Source organism: Culex quinquefasciatus, chromosome 2 (assembly GCF_015732765.1).
Source record: "Culex quinquefasciatus strain JHB chromosome 2, VPISU_Cqui_1.0_pri_paternal, whole genome shotgun sequence".
NCBI classification, from domain to species: domain Eukaryota; kingdom Metazoa; phylum Arthropoda; class Insecta; order Diptera; family Culicidae; genus Culex; species Culex quinquefasciatus.
In genome coordinates this window covers 86290955-86314812 of record NC_051862.1, presented here as the reverse complement: position 1 = coordinate 86314812, position 23858 = coordinate 86290955, and the positions used below count along the sequence as shown (strand labels likewise).

The 23858-nt window shown below is 38.4% G+C and overlaps 2 protein-coding genes across 3 annotated transcripts in view; one reads left to right on the top strand and one right to left on the bottom strand.

Annotated features, from left to right (window-relative positions):
- Nucleotides 1-11768, top strand: part of LOC6037713 — a 22187-nt gene extending 10419 nt beyond the window's left edge. The window contains exons 1-4 of one of the 2 annotated variants that reach the window (XM_038258531.1): nucleotides 3332-3368; nucleotides 3499-4135; nucleotides 10997-11345; nucleotides 11441-11768. In XM_038258531.1, the coding sequence (XP_038114459.1) occupies nucleotides 3365-3368; nucleotides 3499-4135; nucleotides 10997-11345; nucleotides 11441-11578 (1128 nt within the window). In that variant the 5' untranslated portion in view covers nucleotides 3332-3364 and the 3' untranslated portion in view covers nucleotides 11579-11768. Of the gene's footprint in view, nucleotides 1-3331; nucleotides 3369-3498; nucleotides 4136-10996; nucleotides 11346-11440 lie in introns of those variants that run through there. The other variant, XM_038258530.1, reaches the window with a different exon arrangement.
- On the bottom strand, nucleotides 11381-23858 carry LOC6037714 (insulin-degrading enzyme). The gene is made up of 7 exons (XM_001847545.2): nucleotides 23617-23858; nucleotides 21665-23558; nucleotides 14498-14729; nucleotides 14169-14375; nucleotides 13819-14111; nucleotides 13548-13757; nucleotides 11381-12141 (listed from the first exon to the last, which is right to left on the bottom strand). The coding sequence occupies exons 1-7, from the start codon at nucleotides 23685-23687 to the stop codon at nucleotides 11893-11895; spliced, it is 3156 nt and encodes a 1051-aa protein (XP_001847597.2). The 5' UTR covers nucleotides 23688-23858; the 3' UTR covers nucleotides 11381-11892.

The following is a 23858-nucleotide window of genomic DNA, read 5'->3' as shown; positions in this document are numbered from 1 at the left end:
AGCTTCCAGCTCCAGCAGGGTCTTTTCCAGGTCGTCAAACTTCACGATGACCTGGGTGACTTCCATTTCGGCCGCGCAGTTGGGGCACCTCCAGGAATCGTCCTTGACGCCCTTCTCGAGCTGCGCGCACTCGTAGTGGAAGAATTGCTGGCAGTGGTCGCAGAAGGGCAGATCACCGTCCTTTTCCACCGCAGCCTTGCAGATCCCGCAGCAATAGCCAGTGAGGTTGTTCATTTTTAAGTTTTGTTCGGACCAGCAGGTACGGACAACTGAATTTTAAAGCAGCTTTCTAGTGTAGCAGCTTAAAACTAAAATAGTTCAATTTATTTAGCATTTAGAATATCAAATTTTAGGTTACAAATTCACTTACATGAACAGTTTTCCTCCTACGCCTGTTTCTCACTGTAAGTGCTAATGTTCGCTGTTGGGCATTAGTTTGCCACTAATAAATACAAATTTCGAATTAGTTTTAAAATAAAGTGAATAGCCAATCATACTCACAGGCTCAATTATTCAATTATACGGTAAATTGACCTGCTTTCGTGACCAGTACACGTCTCACGTGGTGGATAAGTAAGAGCTAGTTTTGGAGAGCAAATAAATCAAAATCGGCCCTAATCAGGCAACAAGCGAGACCTACCTACTTATCCGAAGTTATACAATCAATTATATACCCGAAATTTGCTTAACTTTTTGAGAAAAACGAAATATTATAAAAATCTTTAGAACACGCCTTATTTGTTCAAGAGCTGGACTGTTTTTTTCCCTATTCTCTCGGTTCACATGATTATTCGTTGCGGACCGCCTTTCCGGCCACCGAGTTCTTATTATGCGTTCCCTTTTGCCTGTCGTGTTTCACGTGCTGCGCTAGGATGGTTCATCGCGGTGCCAACAAAACCCGTTTTTACACAAAAAGTTGGTATTTATGCGTGGAAATGTAATTTTGAATATAAGTTATGGTTGTTTTAAGTGTTTTGCACAGTCTAGAACCATTCAATCATAGACTAATTAAAGACTAAACACTCCGAACAAAATTTTCCAAAAATTATGACTCATAAGCTGTGAACCGCGGGTACCACGGTGAACCGCATCGGCTAGCCCCTAGTATGACAGATCGACCTGGCAGCGCTGACTTTTTCGATTCCGTTTTGTGCTGATTTACCCGCGCATCTTGTTTGTTTTTGTTTTGCTTTGCAATCAAGGCAGCAGGCTGCGAAAAAGTCAATCAGCTGTGCAATATGTAATATTTGTTTGGTTGAAGAGCGGGATTTACTAGAGGTCATTCTGGGGAGAATATCATCTCAGTGCATCCCAGAGCTTCCCCGGGATAAGATTGCCGCCCTCACGGAACATATTCAGGAGGCCGATGCCGGTTCCGCCATGCTCTCGATGGCCTACGCCGGACCCGTTTTGCCCTCGCCCTGTACCGTGCCATGAACGGCAAAAAGAACGTGATCGAGTGTGCGTACGTCCGCTCGGATATTTTCAAGGCCACCTACTTCTCCACGCCGCTGATCCTGGGTAACACAATCTCGAGAAGAAAATTGGTCAGCTCAAGGTGAACGCCTACCAGAAGGAGCTGCTGAAGAAGGCCATTCTGGAGCTGAAGAAAATCTTCCAGAGGGACGAGGAGTTGTCAAGAAGAACTATGTGATTTTTTTTAAACAGCTTTCATAAATAAACCCTCAAGTACCTATATGATATAAAGTAACCGCGTTTTTTTCGGGTTTCGATTCCGGACTTCCTTTGGAACAAACTGTGCTGAACTCCGCTGTTAACTTCAAGGATGGAATGCCCTGCCCCTGCTTGCTGACAATCTGAGCGGAGGGTTGTTTCGCTTCCTGGTTGCCAGTTCCAGTTGTTGCCCCCACGTACAGCTCGCCCATATCGGTGCCCAAGAAGGTTGTACTCTTTGTCGGTGAAGCTGGTTCGGGGACGAATTTTTGTTTGACGACGTTAACTCTGGGGTTGGGAATGCCAAGTTGGCAGTTAATGGCAAAGATCTTAGCCGTGTTGAGGTTTTTAAAGTAGGTGCAGTACGTCGAGGTCTAGATAGCGTCTCTAATGACTTTCTAGCCTCTCAGGGTGAAGATTACGGGTTGAAGGAGGTCGGTTTTGCCCTAGCGGTACTAACCGGAGGCGGCCCGCGTCTAAATACGCCGGCTTTGCTTGGCAAACCCGACGATGTTCACATGACCGTTTTCTGGGAGGATGACGATTAAAAGTCCGAAATCGATCGAGAGCTGCTTGTTGCCCTCGATGGTGGGGCCCAGTTGCCATTCGAATCGCGGAATGACCTTCTAGCGTAGGCGCGTCCATCTCTCAGCAGACAGCGGAATGTGAATCGCTAGAAATTCGACCACCCTCGAGATTCCCCCGGACGATGGTTCACTCTAGTAATCACCGTCCTCATCCGGAACTTGTTCCGTTTGAATCAAAACAAAAACATAAACAATTACATTGCGCGAAATGTCATGTCAAAGTCAGAGCTGCCAGTTGATGACATTTCGATCTATCATTTTTGACAGTGAACCGGTCGTGCCGAGGGGTCATAAAAAGGTTGAGTCATGGTTCAGAGCCCACTGTGTAGTCTTTTATTAGTCTATGATTCAATTGTTTAAAAATAGTCAAAATAATGTTTAGAGAGGATTTTATCAGTCATACACCCTTACCAAAAATCATGACTTTTTGAGTTCCAAATCCCACTTTTCATACGATTTTTTCAGTTCAACCCATATAACCATTTTTATGGTTGTAGTACCTGAACTGAAAAAATCGTATGAAAAGTGGGATTTGGAACTCAAAAAGTCATGATTTTTGGTAAGGGTGTACGACACGAATTGAGTGAGTGTAGCTCATTTTTTCACGTCTCTCATAGACGTATCCAGTTTGAAATGGCCGCTAGGTGGCCAATGGTGTTAGAAATGACAGCTTCCATGTATTTGAATATGGGAGCTCAGGAAAACTCAATTTTTAAGCAATAAAATGTTTATTTATGATAAAATTATTGATTGATTAGGTGCACAAAATGTGTCTAGAATATTATTAAAATAAAAACTGTTCGAAAAATTTGCAATTGAGATAAGTACACCATTCGATTCAGCAGGAATTTTGGGCACCAAAAATATATAGTTTTCATATTTTAAGTATTTTATTTTAGAAGAAAATTAAGAAAAAGTATGAAAATCGAGACATTTAGTATGGGAGCTGTCAAATCTCTCACCATCAAAAAGCAGCGTTGAGCTTTCGCTGGATTTGTCTATTCTCCAGCAGCCGACTGGCACGAGTCAGGCGGCAGTGGTTGAACGGACACAGTAGGCTTACAGTCAGATGCTAGCAGTGAACTAACATTTTGGTTTGCTTCATGTGTACGCTGGGTTGGAAACATTTTGCAGGCCTGCAAGGCCCAACGAAAACGAAAATCTGTATCTTTTTTTTTCTTTGCCAAGGAAGAACGTAAAACGGTTAAATATTTAAACTTTTTATTCCCAACTACAGTTACCAACGTAACCAACGTCGACGATGGCACCCCTGACTCCCCGTACGAAACCCAAACAGCCCAGTGCACAATCACTTCCGGCGAGGTAGAAGCCAGTGCCCAGGCCACCATCAGCAAAACCCTCGTTGGGGTGTGTGGCACGGAGGAGATGCTCGCCTCGTTCCGAGTTCTAGAAGCCAAACTTCTCCAAGAACTCCAGAACATCCGAGCGATGATCCGGGATCCAAACTTCAACCCACCACCGGTGCGTCCTTCGGAATATGTCGCCGTGAAGCGGACCACCACCCAGATGGGAACCTCAACCGGAACAAAGCTCACATCTCAAGAGGCACCACCTGCAGTCGGTACGACCAGTACGACAACGGCAAAGCCCGCTGACAACAACGGTGGAGTGTTCTTCCCGGATGATGACGATGGCAAGGATGGCGACGGAGAAGAGGATTCCAACGTGTGGTCACGCAAACCGAACAGGGACATGCTGAAGGAGATGCCCGCCGGAGGTCGTAAGCCGGTGGCGCCACTCGTTCGGGTTGGAACGGACCACGCGGAAGAGAAGCCAACTAGTAGTAGCAACAACAGTCCGGTGCTGGATTTTAAACCCATTGACAAGCATATGGTGCAGACGAGATTTTTAACGTAAGTTTATTTGTCATTAATTTTTATGTTTTCATGAAATTTCATGATTCGAAGTTGACTTTATAGCTGTCGGCCACCATTGCTAGTACCAACCACTAGTGTCTTCCTTTTAACTACAAGGACTTCGCCGCCCTGGGCTCCTAAGTGTTTGAGTACGGCACGGAGCGACGGCGCCGGATACCCATATTTACACTTAGAATTTTAGAGCGCCCGCCGCGGGATTCGAACCAGCAACCTCTGGATTGTGGGTCCAGTGCGCGGTCCGATTGATCCACACGGGCGGGACAATTTCATGATTCACCGGTATTTATATGAGAAGTTTAATGTGGAACATTTCTAGCGTTATTTTATTATTATTATTTTTTTTTTTAATAGGTTCTATAAACATATGAAAGACAATAGCGTATAGGACCTTTTTGTAACTTTGCAGGGTTATTTTTAAAGTGCAATGTTCTACAAAGTAGTAGAGCAGAAAATTACACAAATTTTGACGATGGGGTTTGAAAAAATACTTTTTGCAATTCCGTCGTGAAACTACTTACTTTTCCTGTCATTCTTGAACGACAAAATAGCCTACTTTTCTATACCAAAAATAACAGAATCGAATAGCTACACTTTTCAAAATTAATGCTGAAAAGTTCTACTTGTCAGCACTCAAATGGGTGCTGAAAAATTGAACTTTTCAGCACTTGTTTCGAAAAGTAACACTTTTCAACATTTTTTTGATTTAAATGATTTATTGACAAAATACATGAAAATTTGACATAAAATTTCACTCAGTGTGTGTTTTTTGGAATTGCAAAAAATGTTGTATGGAACTCGTTGCAAAACTTGATTTTTTCAGCACTCTTCGTATTTATCCAACTCGGTGAACCTCGTTGGATAAATGTACGACTCGTGCTGAAAAAATACTCTTTTTGCAACTTGTTGCATAAACTACTATTTTACACAACCAACTTTTTCTAAACTTTTTTTTTGCGTAAATAAGCGATAGCTCGTGATGGTTACAAGCAAACCCCTTTTGTTTATACATCGAAATTTGTGAAATTGTCTGGGGACCATCCATAAACCACGTGGACACAAAAGTGTCTACATGGTTTATGGATGGTCCTCTGCTCGACAACTGTAGAACATTGTTACACACAAATAACCTTGGAAAAATCAAGAGAATGATGGAACGAAGTCCGCATAAATAATTTCAAGATTTTTTAGGTCAGGGGTGCTCAAAGTTTTTGAATGGCGGGCCAAATTTGGAACTCACATGAGCTTGCGGATCAAATGTGAAAAATTGTTTGTTTGAAAAGTACATTTTTCTGATTACTTTGCACTACGTCTTAACAACCATCGTGGCCTCCGACACTTAATTGTTTTTTTTTGTTCGAAACAAATCAAAATTTTGGAGTAAAGAGCACTGAAAGGACGTGCAGATGAACAATTCAAAACATAACTGAATTTGATAATTCGTAAATTGGACCGTAATAGGACCTTATGAAAACTAACCCGTGATTCATCAGTTGATTTTATTTTATGTGTTTTTCAACATTTTCGAAGACTAAAAATGATATTTTTCCAGAAGTTTTGTTCAAAAAAGCTTCGAATTAATTGGTTCAAATCTATTAAAATCAATAAAACCAAATAATGGCCAACACAAAATATCCATAAGATTGGCATGCCTCAAAAAACATTGAAATCTGAAATAAAATATTTTTAGAAGAGGTTGTATAAACTGTATAATTTTATTTTTAAACAAGGTGCAACTATAATGATGAATCGTTGCAAAAAGATTTTTCAACAAGTCCAATTTCAATAGAATTATAAAGATGGGTCAAAGGGTCATTTTACATGATCTTTCAAAATAAGTCCGCGGACCACAAAAAATCACCTCGCGGGCCACGTTTGGCCCGCGGGCCTTATTTTGGTCACCCCTGTTTAAGGTGTAAATCGAAAACGTGATCAAAAATTAAAGTGGATGAATAAGGCTTTTAGATGCTTATTTAATTGTCGGCCACACTGTTTAATCATTTTCTGGCATACATTTAATTTTGCAGTCCAAACCCAGTCATTGAATTGGGAAAATAAAATTCTTTTTCAAATTTTCTTTTCTTGATTCGTGTGCACCTAAGTCGAATACCAAGATTGTTTATTTTTTGCTCTTTGGTCTGACAGTCTTGGTCTGACAGATTTTGTCTGACAGCTTTATCATGGATTTTGGTCTGGTCTGCGAGGGATAGGACACAGCACCTTCCTGGGAAAAATACAAAAAAACACGTAATTTTAAACTTCATTTTTTTGTTCTAAATGCTAAAATGCCCTTCTGCAATTTGACTGTGAATGAAAATAAACAAAACAATAAATTCGTGTGTTCCCAAGTAACCAAGCAGCACTAAATCATGTCACTGTACAGCACTAACAGCGCTTTAACAGCTGCGAGCAAAAGCTAAACAGTTTTGATATCTTCACGAACAGCGCTTTTGCAGCAGATTTACAACCGAATTTGGACTTTATATTTCTGATTTCCAGCTGGGCCCCTACTGTTTTTGTTCCAACCCTGCAAAATGTCAAAAAAATTGGAGAGGCAAAAATGTTGTTGTCTCTCTCTCTCTCTCTCTCTCTCTCTCTCTCTCTCTCTCTCTCTCTCTCTTTCTTCTGCTTCTCTCAATTCTATAGAGTTATCTTAGCCCGCTCTCACGCACACTAGCACACCATTTGATTTGCTGTTCGGTACAAAATTTAACCTCACTTTTTTTCGTGTACGTACACGTAATACATGCGCACGTAGATAACTCTATTTTCGGGTTGTTTACTACTTTGCCGACTCAGCTGACAGAATGGGGAAGTTGAATTATTTGCTTGAACTTGCGATGTTGACGATTTGATGCTGGATGTTGATGTGGTCCTGATGATTCCTGTGACTGTGTCCTCATGGCTAAATGAGGAATGGATTTCATAGATTGATTTCAGAGCTATAAAACTGTTTCGTTGTTAAATGTTCGACTTCAATATTGATTTATCTAAGATGTAAACATATATTCCACTTGGCCACTAGAAAGTTTCGGATTATATCAAGGAAAAAAAAACACTTTTATGGCAGATTTGAATAATTTATTTCACAGCCTCCAGAATATGCATGCAAGAGAGTTGGGGGAGATTCCTTTTGAAGTTCCATTTTGTTGTAATCCAATCGTATTTTTTCACAAATGCAAACTCTGCTTTCCTCTTGGCTTTCCTCCATTTCCGTGAATCGAATCGTCGGCTAGCGCAGGCCTCCGGAATGGTAGAAGTTTTCACCTGGAAGTTGTGTTCATCCTGAAAAAAATGTTTTATTTAATCAAAATATATCTTAAATTAGTGCAGTTAAGCTTACCAACATGGTGAAACCACACTCAAAAAACCTTTCACCACAGAGTTGCATGAAATTTCCGGTAGCAGCCAATTTTTGGTCCCAAACATCATTTCACATGAGTCATGCAACTATCACAATGCATTCACGTCAATCCTACTTGCTTCCAACGCAGCCTACACTAACACAACTAAATTTTACGTGAAATTCTTGCCTGAAAATTGGAAGCGTGGCTTGCATGTCAGCTGATTTTGGTTTGCATGAAATTCATGCCACATTCGCAAGCAAAGTAATATGGTGTAAAGTAATATGATTTGCAAAAAAACACTATTTTTTATTTTTTTATTTTTTGATATGTTTTAGAGGACATAAAATGCCAACTTTTCAGAAATTTCCAGAATGGGCAAAAAATCTTTGACCGATTTATGATTTTTTGAATCAATACAGATTTTTTCAAAAAATGGAAATATTGGTCGCAAAAATTTATCAACTTCATTTTTTGATGTAAAATGGAATTTGCAATCAAAAAGTACTTTAGTAAATTTTTGATAAAGTGCACCGTTTTTTAGTTGTAGCCATTTTTAGGCAACTTTTTTGAATATAGTCGCAGTTTTTCTTTTTTTTAAATTGGTGCCCATGTTTGCCCACATCTGAAAAAATATTTTTGAAAAGCCGAGAAAATTCTCTATATTTTGCTTTATCGGACTTTGTTGATACGACCCTTAGTTGCTGAGATATAGCCATGCAAAGGTTAAAAACTAACTTAATCCACCTATGTGGTTGGAGCCTTCCTCACTTATTACCAACAATTGCTGATGTGATGGAATTGTACAAAAATTTCATCTATTTTTAAGATCCAGAATAAAAAAGTACATAAATATCACTTAAGTGGCCATACCTCGAGACAGGGTTGCCAGATCATCAATGTTTTGGACTCGTTGGAAAGGTCTTTTGATAACCTAACCAACGATGGGTCGGATGGTGGATCCGGACATAGTTTACATACATTTAAGTGAGATCCGGCTTCCAAAAAGTTCATAAGTGTCACTTAAGTGGCCATATCTCGAAACAGGGTTGCCAGATCTTCAATGTTTTGGACTCGTTGGAAAGGTCTTTTGATAACCTAACCAACGATGGGTCGGATGGTGGATCCGGACATAGTTTACATACATTTAAGTGAGATCCGGCTTCCAAAAAGTACATCAATATCACTTAAGTGGACATATCTCGAGACGGTTGCCAGATCATCAATGTTTTGGACTCGTTGGAAAGGTCTTTTGATAACCTAACCAACGATGGGTCGGATGATGGACCCGGACATGGTTTACATACATTTAATTGAGATCCGGATATATGTGAAAACACATTTTTATACATAACTTTTGAACTACTTATCGAAACTTCAATCTGTATAAAACTCGATCTATGGGACCCTAAACCAAGTCGAATGCAACAGGTTCGGGTCAAATCGGTTCAGCCAGTGCCGAGAAACATGAGCTAGTTTGTTGGTCACATACATACATACACACACACATACACACACACATACACACAGACATTTGTTCAGTTTTCGATTCTGAGTCGATATGTATACATGAAGGTGGGTCTACGACGTTTTTATACAAAGTTCATTTTTAGAGCAGGATTATAGCCTTACCTCAGTGAGGAAGGCAAAAAACAGATAAAATGGATGTTTTCTAAGTCTCACCCAAGCAACCCACCATTTTCTAATGACGATATCTCAGCAACAAAAGGTCCGATTTACAATGTTAAAATATAAAACATTCGTGAAATTTTCCGATCTTTTCGAAAAAAATACTTTCAAAAATTTAAAATCAAGACTAACATTTCAAATGGGCGTAATATTGAATGTTTGGCCCGTTTGAAATGTTAGTCTTGATTTTAAATTTTTGAAAATATTTTTTTCGAAAAGATCGGAAAATTTCACGAATGTTTCATATTTCAACATTGTAAATCGGACCTATAGTTGCTGAGATATCGACATGAGAAAATGGTGGGTTGTTTGGGTGAGACTTTGAAAACATCAATTTTCCTGTTTTTAAACCTTTGCATGGCAATATCTCAGCAACTGTAGGTCGTATCAACAAAGTCCGAAAAAACAAAATATAGAGAATTTTCTCAGCTTTTCAAAAATATTTTTTTCAAAGGTGGGCAAACATGGGCACCAATCTTAAAAAATGAAAAACTGCGACTATTTTCAAAAAAGTTGCCTAAAAATGGCTATAACTTGAAAACGGTGCACTTTATCAAAAATTCACTGAAGTACTTTTTGATTGCAAATTCCATTTTACATCGAAAAATGAAGTTGAAAAATTTTTGCGACCAGTATTTTGATTTTTTGAAAAAATCTGCATTGATTCAAAAAATCATAAATCGGTCAAAGATTTTTTGCCCATTCTGGAAATTTCTGAAAAGTTGGCATTTTATGTCCTCTAAAACATATCAAAAAATAAAAAAAATAAAAATAGTGTTTTTTTGCAAATCAAGTTTTAGTGACAAAAAGTGAAATTAAAAATCACCAAAAAATTTTTAACCGTGTTTCATTTTTTTTTTTTTTTTTGAGTGTAGTTCATATCCATACCTACAACTTTGCCCAAGACACCAAATCGATCAGAAAATTCCATCAAAAGATACATAATTTTGAATTTTCTCATATCATTTTTGTATGAACAGCTGCCAAATTTGTATGGAAAATTATATGGACAAACTAATGATGCAAAATGGCTTCTTTGGGCATACCTAAGGCACCAAAAAAGTTTCAGCCGGATTAAAAAATACAAAAATTAAAATTAAAGAAAAAAGACCGATTCCGTAGAGAACTGCTCATATTTGGTTTCATGTCATTGTGCTTTCTCTTTCGCTCTTACACGTAAAAACATCGTGTTGCCAGTTTGATGAAATATTGTGTTGCAGTGTTGCCAGTGGCAGCATCAAATGAGCTCTATTTCAGCCTCATTTAGAGCATTCGTTTTAGAGCTGATTTGTATTGAGTTTAGCTGTTTTATGACTAATTTGCTTTTCAATGCTGTTTAGCAGCCAATTTAAGATTTCTTTTCGTGCTGGGTGGTTACTTGGGTTGTCAATTAATGTTTTAAGATTCAGATACTGGTTATTTAAAGCTCCGTTAACGTTTTTTGAAGAAAAGGTTAACACTTTGTAAAAATGCCCAATTTTTTTAATTTCAGAATTTTAAAATCTGTAAATATAAAAATTAAAAAAAGTAATTCTTGTTTTTTTTATGTTGAGTTTCGAATTTATATTTTCTTTAAATGTATCTATTTTAAACTTTGATCTTTTGAAAACAAGCTTCGACCAGATCAAGAGTTCCCCCCTTCCTTCTTTGTAAATTGTTGCTTGTTTTCGCATGGTGGTATTCCATTATGGGAAAAGTATGAGAATCTAAAGATCCATTTCACACTCGACGTGCCTTCCGAGCTACGTTGCTATATATTTTTTCATATCTTTTTTTAAAATACTTTTTTTTATTTTATATACACCAGCGGTGGCCTGCGCGACTACGAGGTGTACCGTTTCAACAACACTGTCGTTTCCAGCGGCGACGCCAAGGTGTTCAAGTACTTCTGGAAGATCGAGCACTTTACCCAGCGGCTCCAATCGAACCTGACCACGCTGACCAGTCCGGTGTTTGTGATATCTGGTCTCAATTTGCGGCTCAAAGCCACGCTGAACCACGACGGCAAGGACAACATCTACCTGCAGGTTGAGCAACTGTCGCCGATGGACGACGAACTGCGCAAAAAGCCCAACGTGATCCTGCAGGAAGGAACGCTGTACGGAGCGGTGGAAACGAAAAAGTTTCTGCGACACAAGATCATCCTGCTGAATCAGGTGGGTTAGGGCAGTTTCGGAACATTGGGATCGCCTTTTTTGCGGTTAGCTGATAGTGTTTATTCTTATTACTTTTTTTTTTCTTCATTTCACAGGGAGTGCCATTCAGTGACCTCAATTCGCACGAGTTTTGGAACACAAATACGGGGTTCACAATCCCGTACCGGGCCTTGCTGACCAACTCTTACTTGAAACAGGATAAAATACTCGTCGAGGTCGTCATCTATCTGTGAACCCCATTCTTCGGCTAAGCTACTTTCCATGATATTTAAATTTTGGTGCAATTTTGTATTTTATGGCTTAACAATATATCTGAAACTCTCTGAGTGAACTCGCACGTTAAGTACTTTAAACACTGATTATATATTACTGACAGCTGCTTGCCTGGGTTTTTTATACTTCAAACAAATTATACAACAAAAATATCTACAAAAAAGATAACAAAATTCATCTATAAATGGTGCAAAAAGGGCTAGCACCAAAAACTAAAGAGTCTAAACGGATATGATTAACCTAAAACAACTCCAAAAAGAAACAAAAAACAAATCTACAACTTACACTTACTGCCCTTTGGTTTGATGTCGATGTATGGCTGCACCATCGGGTAGAGGGCGCGCGTCGATTTGAAGCTGGCCAGATCGCACACCTTGACAAAGTCCTTCGCGTCGGCGGTTTCGTTGGTGGAGCGCTCGGTCGCCTCGGGTGGGGCGTCCCGGTGGCCGGCTCCGCCCTCCGCCGTTGACACCACGTGGATCGAGAGGGAGCGGCGGGAGGGTGCTCCCAAGATGATGTAGTCCTGAGATAGACAATGTTTACCATGAGATTCTGTTCTTTCAAGCTTAACAATAAATCTGCAGAAATTAGCTGTAAAATTTCCCTATCAATTGACGCACTTTACGCACGACTTCGACTTGTGTTGCTAGGCGTTGTGTTGTTCCAAAAAATCTTTAATGTCTCACGTTTAGCTTTCTTTGCTGAGAAAATTCCTTCTCAATCTCACAGAATTTAGGAATTTCAGAATTTCAGAATTTTAGAATTTTAAAATTTTAAAATATTAGAATTTTAGAATTTTAGAATTTTAGAATTTTAGAATTTTAGAATTTTAGAATTTATTGAATTTTAGAATTTTAGAATTTTAGAATTTTAGAATTTTAAAATTTAAGAATTTAAGAATTTAAAAATTTAAGAATTTAAGAATTTAAGAATTTTAGAATTTTAGAATTTTAGAATTTTAGAATTTTAGAATTTTAGAATTTTAAATTTTAGAATTTTAAATTTTAAATTTTAGAATTTTAGAATTTTAAATTTTAGAATTTTAAATTTTAGAATTTTAGAATTTTAGAATTTTAGAATTTTAAATTTTAAATTTTAAATTTTAGAATTTTAAATTTTAGAATTTTAGAATTTTAAATTTTAAATTTTAAATTTTAGAATTTTAAAATTTTAGAATTTTAAAATTTTAAATTTTAGAATTTTAGAATTTTAAATTTTAAATTTTAGAATTTTAGAATTTTAAATTTTAGAATTTTAGAATTTTAAATTTTAGAATTTTAAATTTTAAATTTTAGAATTTTAGAATTTTAAATTTTAGAATTTTAAATTTTAGAATTTTAGAATTTTAGAATTTTAGAATTTTAGAATTTTAGAATTTTAGAATTTTAGAATTTTAGAATTTTAGAATTTTAGAATTTTAGAATTTTAGAATTTTAGAATTTTAGAATTTTAGAATTTTAGAATTTTAAAATTTTAAAATTTTAGGATTTTAAATTTAGGATTTTTCATTTTGGAATATTAAAAAATATGTTTTTTTTTGCTTAATCAACTTTGAAAGTTATATTTAAATATATTTGAATTTCTGGAACTTTGAATTTTGAATTTAGAGCTTTAATTTTTGAATATTTTGATCTTTTTAATTTTTCTCCAAGAATGTTTAAATTTTGTGTTTGATCATTGTGGTAGATGCTTTGGTGGATTTTTGACAGTTCAATGCTAATGAATTAATACAATAAAATCTACCACGGATCTGCCGAAATCTGTTTAACAATTACGGCTTTGATATTTTGGTACAGAAATCATCAGATGATAGTTTTTGTTCTATAACTCATTTGCAACACTGCTCAAGATATTTCGGAACATTACCGGAAACCTGGACCATATTTTTTTTCTATCGTCATCAGTAGTATAACCAAAATACAGACTCACCTTATAGTACTCGATGATCTGCTGCTTGGTCAGTGTCTGTAGAAACGCGACCTCCACCTGGGCCCGATTGAAGTGGTACTGCTGCAGAGAAATCTCGGTCAAAAATTTGCCAAACTGCGTCGACAGCCGCTTGGGCTTTTCCAGCTTTTGCGCCGCCAGCGCTTCCTTGTGGCGCTTGAACTCCTCTTCGCTCATGTTTTCCAGTTGTTCCTTAAATAAGTAAGGGTATTGATATTAATGTTGTTTTAAGTGATTAATAAAAGTAGCTCACAATCATTCCATTCAAAAAGTGCTCGATCCTCTCCTCGACGTACGCCGGATGTTTCGCAGACTGTACGATTACCCGAATGCCCTGGACGCCATTCGACTTGCGCGACCCGCAAAACACAATGTACCCGAGCTGCTCCTTGGTGCGTAACTGATTGTAGCACGGTTCGCTCAGGATCTGCGTAACCAAGTCGACAAAAACGTTGGACTGATCGTCCTGCATGCCACACTGCAGATACAGCTCGGCACACGAACTCTTGTGGTAGTCGTTGTTCGTTTCAAAGAGACAGTTTTCACCTGAAAGATTGATTTTGTTATTGTTGTGAGAACGCTTAGAAAGAAGACTCTGCTCACCATTGTTCAGCTTGTACTCTCGCTTCAGCATCAGCTGGCGCGCCAACAGCGGAACCACGCTGGCGTCCGTGTTCTTCAGCTTGTCTTCGACCTTGCCGGAGATTTCCAGCGCGTTTTCTTTGTTCACGTTGCCGTAGATGAAGCACTCGACGTGCATTCGAGAAAGCAGCTCGTCGATGAACGATCGCAGGCGATCCACGGAGAGTACTGGAAACAAAAGGAATACATTTTAAGTGTCGCCATCTAGTTTGTCAACCAAGCAACAAATCCTGTTACAACTGTAGGACAACAATGCACTCTGGTGTTCGGTTTCAAAAAAGCCTACTTACAATCGGCCGCGTCAATCAGCTCCTGCTTGGACCAGGCCTGCTCGGTCAACAGCAGCGCCAGATAGTAAACCGCGTGCTGGTAGGGCTGCTCGGCGTTGTAGTTCTTCAGATTGCGCACGTACTGCTCCTTCAGGATGTCGAACCGCTTCTCGTCGATCTTAAAGTTGTACAAATTGTCCAGCACCTTCTCGAGCAGAATGTGCTGCTTGTGGCTGTAGCCGCCAATTGAAACCTGCAAAGAAGTCCCAAAACACTGATTATGCAAATCATCGATGATTGATCCAAATATTTAAATAGGTAATCTGAATATTACGGTCGTTTTCTTGTTATTACGATGTTCGCTATTTAAAAAAAAAATAAAACAGTTCAAATTTTGAAAATAGGAAGTTTTTTAATTTACATTTAAATGAAAAAAAAAATGAAGGCGTTATCAACTGAGAACAAAAAAATATTATTTTCTACGCAAATCTTTATTTATTGTTTGGCTCATTTGAAAAAAGGCAGTGAATGACTTCGAAAGTTAAAGCTGCCTCCAATTCTTGTGATCAATCGATTTTTTTTCTGACATTTGACTGTGCTCGTATTTAGTTTTCACTGCGTCCATCTGACTTTGATACTCTGCTCTCGCTTACACACATCCGAACGAATGATGTAAACGCAATGCAAAGTCAATCGCACAGTCATTTAACTCACACCAACTCTTTCATTTGCGCCAAACTCGTTCGGTGAAATTCTACCGAAATTCCTATCATGCCCATGACAGCGTTCAAATGATTGCTGTCACCACACTTAAGGAGCCATTATACTATCGCAAACAAACAAACTCGCAAACTTGTTTGCGGCGAACTCGCAAACAAGGCAAAATGTATGCAGGCTGACGTTTGTACAAACAAAGCAGGCAAACTGGCAAACGTCGTCGGGCAAACTGTCAAAAAAGTCAAAGTAGTTATGTCACAGACATAACCGGAATGGCGTAGACTACGTAAAGTTTTGAGATGTGGACATAGAGTTTTCCATATAGAGATGGACCCCCCAACAAGCCAGAACTTGCACACTCCAGTCAACTCAATCGGACCGCAACTGCCATGTAACCTTCCTTTGAATGTGTTGCTAAATCTTTGACTAGAAAGCCTTATTTAAACAATAAAACATCGAATGGAGGAGAGAAGAACGAAAAACGATTTTTTCGCGAACCGAATGAAAGTTTGGAAGCATAATGTGTTATTTTACTGTGTATTGTTTTCTCCTGAAATCTTTTCTAGTGTTGAGTCGTGTTTATATGTTGCTATTTCTTTTGTCGCGGTGTTTTGTTACAATTTTTGGTCCTAAGCATGTTATAAAAGTTTACCAAAAATACAATAGTAATATTTGTGTTAATCCTTTAACCATTCCATAAATTGAGTAAGGACTCAAACCTCACTTGTTTGAAAAAAGGGTGTAGATTGAAAACAATTGACAGTAAGAGAGAATTTATTTTATAAAAGTCAAGTATCAATAGTAAGAGATTTATGAGCGTATTTTGAAGAATAAAAATGAGAAGCTAGATGTATTAGATGTAAAATTAGACAATAGTTAATAAATAGAGATACAAAACAAGCTTAGATTATAGTAATGATAATTTATAGGACAGATAAAGAATTATTCAAATAAATAAATTCGCAATGAAATCAAAAAAGATTAGGCGAATGATCAATAGACTTGATATTACTAGTACATTAAGGAAAAGTATATTTTAAGGGAAAAAAAAACAAAACAAAGTTTGTTACAGCAGTATCAATTGATAGAAAAGAGTGGAAAAGCTTTGAGAGATAAGATAATCAAAAGTTAGTAAAATTAAAATCAAATGTTGGATATTAAATAGAAGAATCAGTGAAGAATTGGGAATTAGAAGAGCAAAATAAAAATAGGAGATAGGTGGTAGCTGAAAATGAAGAGAATAGAAACCCCATTGTGCGATGTTTCAGGTACATCCACAGCAGTTGACTCAACATACTGCGAATCAAAACAATACCGTCTACAATCACAAATTACTTCCCTTTCCCACATTGTCGCGCCCCTTTATTTTAGCCGTCTCGACTCTGACCCGCGGTGGTCAAAGGTTTACGATCCGTTTCCACAGGCCACCAGCTAGGTCATCATGAAAACCAAGCCAACGTGGAGGTAAGAAAATAGGACACTCGCAAGGAACCAGAGCTATACTGTTCTGATCAAGATAATTCGGATGATCTAACAGAACTACGGATGTAGTTAGTTACGCTCCTTCCAGGATGTTCCTTACGTGGACGTCAACCGAAGAGCACGCAACAAGGTCAGTGCCATTGCATGCTTTTAGGTATCAATCCTTGGCCTGCAAAAAAAAAAACATTTTAAAACATTGAGTTGTTACAATAGTAAAACTATTTTGCCAACATTGAAAATTTAATAGCAAATTGCTGAATAATTTTCGAATCGAATGGAACCAAAATCGTGCCGATTCGATTTGAGGGAAGGAAGATATAAGCGATTGACGGATGACGCAATATTCCAGGGCCTTCGGCCCGGGTTTTTTGGAATGGCACCCAAGTACCTTCGACAAAGACGTAAGTCTACGTCAATAAGCGAGTTTGTGTGTGTGTTTGCCGTAGTGTAATAGCTCCTTTACACACACAAGAAAGAAAAAGAGAGAAAGAGCATGCGTCGTCGGTTGATTGAGTATTGTACTCGGAGCATTCTCGTGTCAACTTTGTATGTATGAACCAGCGGTCGCATTCAAATGACGATCATGACCGGCGCAATAGCGTCATGACCGGCGATATGTCATTGAACATTCAACGATCGGGTCGATGACGATAGCTGACTCCAAAGCTATCTCAAATATCGTCAATATCTGTCAATGGTCGATTGCTTTTAAGTTTTGGCTGCCTCAAATAAACAAATAACCACCACCATTTAAAAATATTTAAAATTATGGTGAAATCATGATAAAAGTTTTATCCCTCGTAAACAAATATATTATCGCTAAAACATATTTTTTTTTTGATAGCTAATGATCAGCTATTAAAAAATATAGGCCAAATACTACCTAAACAAACATAAACTAAACAAGATAAATGCAAATTAAATTACTAACCATGAAACAAGAAAACATAAAAAAGAAGTAAAGTTTTTCATAGAACAAAAGTTGTTCAAAATGACCTCCTGGACATGGGAAAAAAAAATTCGTAGAAATTTGGGCAGTAGAGGGTTAAGAATTCAAATATTTAAAGCTTCAAAATTAATGGAATAACATTTTAATTTGAAAAGTTTGACAGTTTTATAAATTTATAAATTTTCAAATAGGTGTTGTTAAATTTTAGAAATTAAAAATACAATTATATTATTTGAGTCTGAAAAAAACTTGAAAATAGAAGATTTATCAAAGGGCAATTCACTTCTGATATTGCACCAATATGAAGCCAATATTTGGGTAGATATGACCTCAAATACGACGAATATGGGGTCTATATCGTCAATACGGTATGCAGACAATGAGAATATTATGTGCGTATTGTTGGAAGTCAACCCTAAGTGCGGCCCTGGTGATTAGATTTAGTTAGCTTTAGGCGCAGTAGGCTTTGCCACGCGCATTCTTTTATATAAACACCACCCACTCTGTGTCAACCCTTTTCCCTGAATAAACGCCAACTAGTCACGTATGATACGCGTATGAAGTATACTCGAAGTGATTAACCCCTAGAGATTTATTCGGATTTTGAATTTAATGACTATCAGAACTTTAAAATTTTAAGTAGTATGGAACGTATGTTTTCGATTTTTCTTTGATTTTTAAATGTAGGAATTTAATAAATTTTGCATTATAGAATGTATTTATGCAATACAAAATTTTAAATTTAACAGTTTAGAATTTTTAGAGTTTAGAAACCTCAAATGGGTCATTCCATCTCAACTGTGCACGAAAAAGTGCAAATTTGAAAATTACCCTCTCCGATCCTGCTCAAATTTGGCAGAGCTGTTGATACTATCAAAGCATGCAAGAATCCCGAATTTCATCCAAATCGGACCACCCCCTCCATTTTTGTACCTCCCCAAAAAATTGACTTTTTGGCGATTTTTGACCAAACCTCCTAGTTTCAAACGGCGATAGCTCAGGAACCACAAATCTCAGAAGGTCGGTCTTAGACTCAATTTTGAAGGAAATTGGACGTAGAATCCATTTCCGTGATCAAAATTTTGATTAATTTATTTTTTCTACCTGTATTGCGTAATTGAAAACTTTAAACGGCCGTATCTCAAAACACCCCAACTTATTTTTTTGATTTGACCTCACCATCGTGTTCCTTGGCCAATTTTACATAAGAATCACTTATCGACAGAAATGAATATGTTTCGTTCCAGAGATATCGAATTTTAAAGTTTTGTGTTTTCTAGATTACCTACATCAGCTTCATTCGCCGCATCTGCTAGAAGCACACAGGCGAGCTGATCAATAACTGCTACCTGGTGTTCTGGGAGATGATTAATTTAATTTATATTTTTATAATTTTACGCAAATATTTATTCAAATGGCTAATAGGGAAATTCTCGTATGTTTGCCAGGTTAAGTCCTCGCTCCTAGTTTCATCCAATTTGCTCATTTTCACTATTTGAACAACAAAATTTGCAAAACTTTTGATAGAAACTTGCTTGTTCACTTCTCATTGAGCTATTTATCACTCGATTTCAGTTGAAAACGCTTTTAATAAGCTATGGCAACATTAGAGGAACGCTGAAATTAGATGCTGTTCCCTACCTTGATCAAACTATTTTTGTGAAAGGAATATTTATTGGGTTATTTTGAATGCACCGTTTTTACGTGTTGCTAACCGTTTTAGAGTACCTTCGAGGCCATGACTAGGGCCTTTGTCATGGGCGGTAGCAAAATAGTGCCATTCAGCAAAACCCCAAAACCTGCTTTATTATTATTATTATTATTATTATTATTATTATTATTATTATTATTATTATTATTATTATTATTATTATAGTTTATTATTGACACATTGCCATAATTTGGCAAATCTGATTTATGGTTTCAAAGATTGATCATATTAAATCAATTTTTATATTGTGAGCCAGCTCCATTTGATTAAATGATGATTTTGGTCAAGGTACATTTAATAAAAAAAAAATCCTTATACGTGAGGACAGCAGCCGTATTGTGTTCCAAGAATCTAAGAATTAAAGAAGAAAAAAAACTGTAGTTCGGACGGTGTCAAAATCATCGCAACTAAATTTGGGGAATTAGCCACTTTGCAGCAGATCAAACTTTGTTATTTTCTTAAATTTTTGGTGGAGTATGAAAAGGATTTCTGTAAGGTATCCAGAAATCCTTTTCATACTCCACTAGAGTACAACGTATAAACAATTTTTTTTCATATGTTTTACTCAATAATGTATCGTGCACTTATTGTTCAGTGTTACTAACAAGATTTCATTTTCCTGCTCGCTTCGTCGGATTCCAATTCTGCCCTTAACTGTGTGTCGTTTTTACTCTATCCTATGGGTTAGCACAGAAATTCACTTCATTATTTTTTTTGAGCAGATACACATTCGCGATTAAACTCCAGATTCCTACAGTGTTATACAGTTATTTTTTGCACAATTTGATAAAGATTATTTATGATGAAATATTATTTCAATAAATGACCAGGTAGCAGTTATTGATCAGCTCGCCTGTGTGCTTCTAGCAGATGCGGCGAATGAAGCTGATGTAGGTAATCTCGAAAACACTAAACTTTAAAATTCGATATCTCTGGAATGAAACATATTCATTTCTGTCGATAAGTGATTCTTATGTAAAATTGGCCGGGAACACGATGGTGAGGTCAAATCAAAAAAATAAGTTGGGGTGTTTTGAGATACGGCCGTTTAAAGTTTTCAATTGCGCAATACAGGTAGAAAAAATAAATTAATCAAAATTTTGATCACGGAAATGGATTCTACGTCCAATTTCCTTCAAAATTGAGTCTAAGACCGACCTTCTGAGATTTGTGGTTCCTGAGCTATCGCCGTTTGAAACTAGGAGGTTTGGTCAAAAATCGCCAAAAAGTCAATTTTTTGGGGAGGTACAAAAATGGAGGGGGTGGTCCGATTTGGATGAAATTCGGGATTCTTGCATGCTTTGATAGTATCAACAGCTCTGCCAAATTTGAGCAGGATCGGAGAGGGTAATTTTCAAATGCTGTTCCGCTTCAGATGGAATGACCCAAATGTTAACATTTTAGTCATAAAGGAGCTAAGATTTCTGAAATTTTAGGATTGCAGAATTTAAAAAAAAAACAAATTCTTCAATATGAGAATTAAAAGTTTTCTGAAGTTTTTTTTTAAATATAAATTTAGGGACTTGAAAGTTCAAAAGAAGAGCTAAAGTTTTTATAATTGTTACATTTAACATGTAACAAACCGGTGCTTCTGTGCTATGCTAAGTAGAAAAGAAACCCTGCAAGTTTAGAACAAGAGGACACAGAGGCATCGACATGATTTTTTTTAGAAATATGCAATTTAAGAATCTTGGAATTTCGAAATACCTATGTTTTTTGAGAATTTGAAATTTGAAGCTTAGGAATTTTTGAATTACAAAAAAAATAAAAAAATAGAAATTTAAAATTCAGAAATTTATATATTTTTTAATTTTTGGAATCTTCAAATCAAAAATCAAATTATTCGCTCTACAGCATTGCCTTGGCGTTCTCGATTGCAAGATTCCTACTCGAAACAAATTGTCCGAAGGCTTGATTGTTGAGGCAATTGCAAACCTCTTTTTACACCTTAGCTTCCAACTACCCCGGGATTCGAACTGACGACCTTTGGATTGTTAGTCCAACTGCCTACCAGCGAATCCACCGAGGCAGGACCCAGGGAGACGACTCCTACACCCGGACTGAGCTATCGACCTAACCCTCTAGGTTAGACCGGGGCCAACATTTACTTCCCCGTCCGACGGAAAGCGTGATCAGACAAATTTCGTCTCGAAAAATGCCACCGGGACCGTCTGGGATCGAACCCAGGCCGACTGGGTGAGAGGCAATCACGCTTACCCCTACACCACGGCCTTGGAATCTTGCAATTTCCAAATTTTTAAATTTTAGGCTTTTAGTTTTAAAAACTATAAATTGGAAATAAATCAAACTGTCCAAAAAAACTACTTACACTTATTCCATACGTTGTATTCGAAACCACCAGTCGCAACCCTGCCAAATCGGCTGCGTACAGATACTCGTTCAGGTGATCCTTGAACAGCTGCACGAACAGATGCGTCAGGTTGCAGTTCAGCGGGTCCGAGTACACGATCGGCGAACAAAAGTCCAAATTCATCAACGTTTTGGGCTTTAAAAACTCGACGTCCTGCTTGAACCAAACACGGATCATTGGCGTGTTGTGGATGATTACGGGCGTGCTCTGGATGTCCGCATCCACCGGAACCAGCTCGAAGTCCGTCGGGATGAAGGGGTTTCGCTCGGGCAGGTGCAGATTAGCGTTAAGATCCGGTTTGGCCCACTCTTCGAGCACGTTCTTCGGAATGGCCTCGCTCGAGTACTTGGTGCCGTACCATTCCTCTTCCTGATTTGTGACGCTTTCACACTTTTGACCTACGACGGTGATGCGCGCGTTCTGCGGGAAGAACTTGTTCCACAACTCTTCGATCAGCTCCGGACGCCACTCGGAAATGAGATACGGTGCGGCGAGGACCTCCTCCAGTGGATAGCTCTGCATGGAGTGGACCACGTTGGAAACCAAGGAGAGTGGATTCTCCTTGTCCTTGAAGCGGAATTGCATCTCGCACAGGTCGCAATACTCTTCAAAGATCCACTTTTGGGGACCTTCCGTCTTGAGCATGTGAATGTACTGGAAAATTATCTTCACGATGTCGTCGACGTGGTCGAATCCGTCCTGAGTCAGGTCTACCATCACTTCGAAGAATCCAAACCCGCGTCCGATTGTGCTGTAGCCACCGACCAGGTTGTTGCACCAACCTTTCGCCTTCAACTCCGACAGAATACTACCAGCTCCTTCGTGGCCAATCAGATGACTGACGTAGTGCTCCGGTCCGGCCTTGTAGTACCGTTCCAGATCTTCCGTTTGGAAGGTGATTGTCAGCGAGCGCGTGTCCTTGACCGGAACCACCGTCGTCTTCGTGGCCAAATGCTCCTCCTTAAAGGGAAGGTCCTTCCAGCAAGGGGACGTCACGTTCTTGTTCTCAATATCCGAAAACATCGACACCACCATCGACTCCAGCTCGTCCAGAGATTCCTTCCCGAATACCGCCAAACTCATGATATTCGCCGAGTACCACTTCGAGTGGAACTTCATTAGCTCTTCCCGGATGTTAATCTTGCTCAGCTTTGGATCCTCCAGCAGCGTCTTCTTGCTACCCGTTCCAAACTTATTGTACGGATGTTTCGGATCGCACAACGACTTGTTGACCTGCCGTATCCGCCAAACGTCCATCGAGAGATTCTTCTCATGCTCCGAATGCACCGCATTTATCTCCCTCTCCGTGGCCGACTCCGTAAACAACGGCGCAATGAAAAACTGCGAAAACCGGTCCAACGCCTCCTGCAGCTTCTCCGGAACCACATCGAAGTAATACTTGGTCGTGTCGGCATAAGTGGCGGCATTCGAGCTACCTCCGTTCTCCGACAAAAATGCCATATAATCGTTTTCGTTAATGTACTTTTTCGTTCCAAGAAACAGCATGTGCTCGCAAAAGTGCGCCAACCCCGGAATCTCATCCGGATCGCTCAAGTGGCCAACCTCAACCGCCAACGCTGCCGCAGACTTGTCCGTGGTCGGATCCGAAATCAGCAGCACCTTCAACCCGTTGCTCAACCTCAACCCCCGATAGAGGCGATTGTCCTGTTGGGATTTTACGATGTCATCGAACCGTGTCAGCTTGTCCGCCCCAACCGTGACCGGAGCCGTCGTGGCAATCTTCGGCAGCGAGGCAGCGTTCATCGTGGCGGAACTTCCGGACTTGTTACTCGCTCTACCAGCGGCACTACTATGAACGAATCTGTTCGACAGACGGACGGTGATCAAACTCCTTAAATTGAATAAATTTAGTCAATTGGGATTAATTTATTAAAAGAAATTCTCGTCACCTTGATGCGCGTAGTGAATTTCTTCCCTCAAGCACGGTCCATGAGACGCGATGGAGCAGTTGTTGATACATGAAACGGAACTAGACGAACCGAAGCAAAACTTGCAGTAATGGGAACAAACTAAAAAAAAGTTGATTTTAAGATTGTTCAAAGCTTTGATTTTAGTGGAAAATTTCTAGTAAAAGTTTAGGCAATCAATCGAATCCACCAGCTGCAGCAGGATGGAAAAAAAAGTTATGATT

Bases quoted from the DNA above. Each gene is read 5' to 3' on its own strand.
- LOC6037714 (XM_001847545.2), bottom strand. From the start codon at position 23,687: ATGTATCAACAACTGCTCCATCGCGTCTCATGGACCGTGCTTGAGGGA. The intron at 14,730-21,664 runs GTAAGTAGTTTT...ACTTCTTTGCAG, and splicing joins ATACAACGTATGGAATAAGT to GTTTCAATTGGCGGCTACAG. The intron at 13,758-13,818 runs GTGAGCTACTTT...TACTTATTTAAG, and splicing joins ACTTTTTGAATGGAATGATT to GAACAACTGGAAAACATGAG.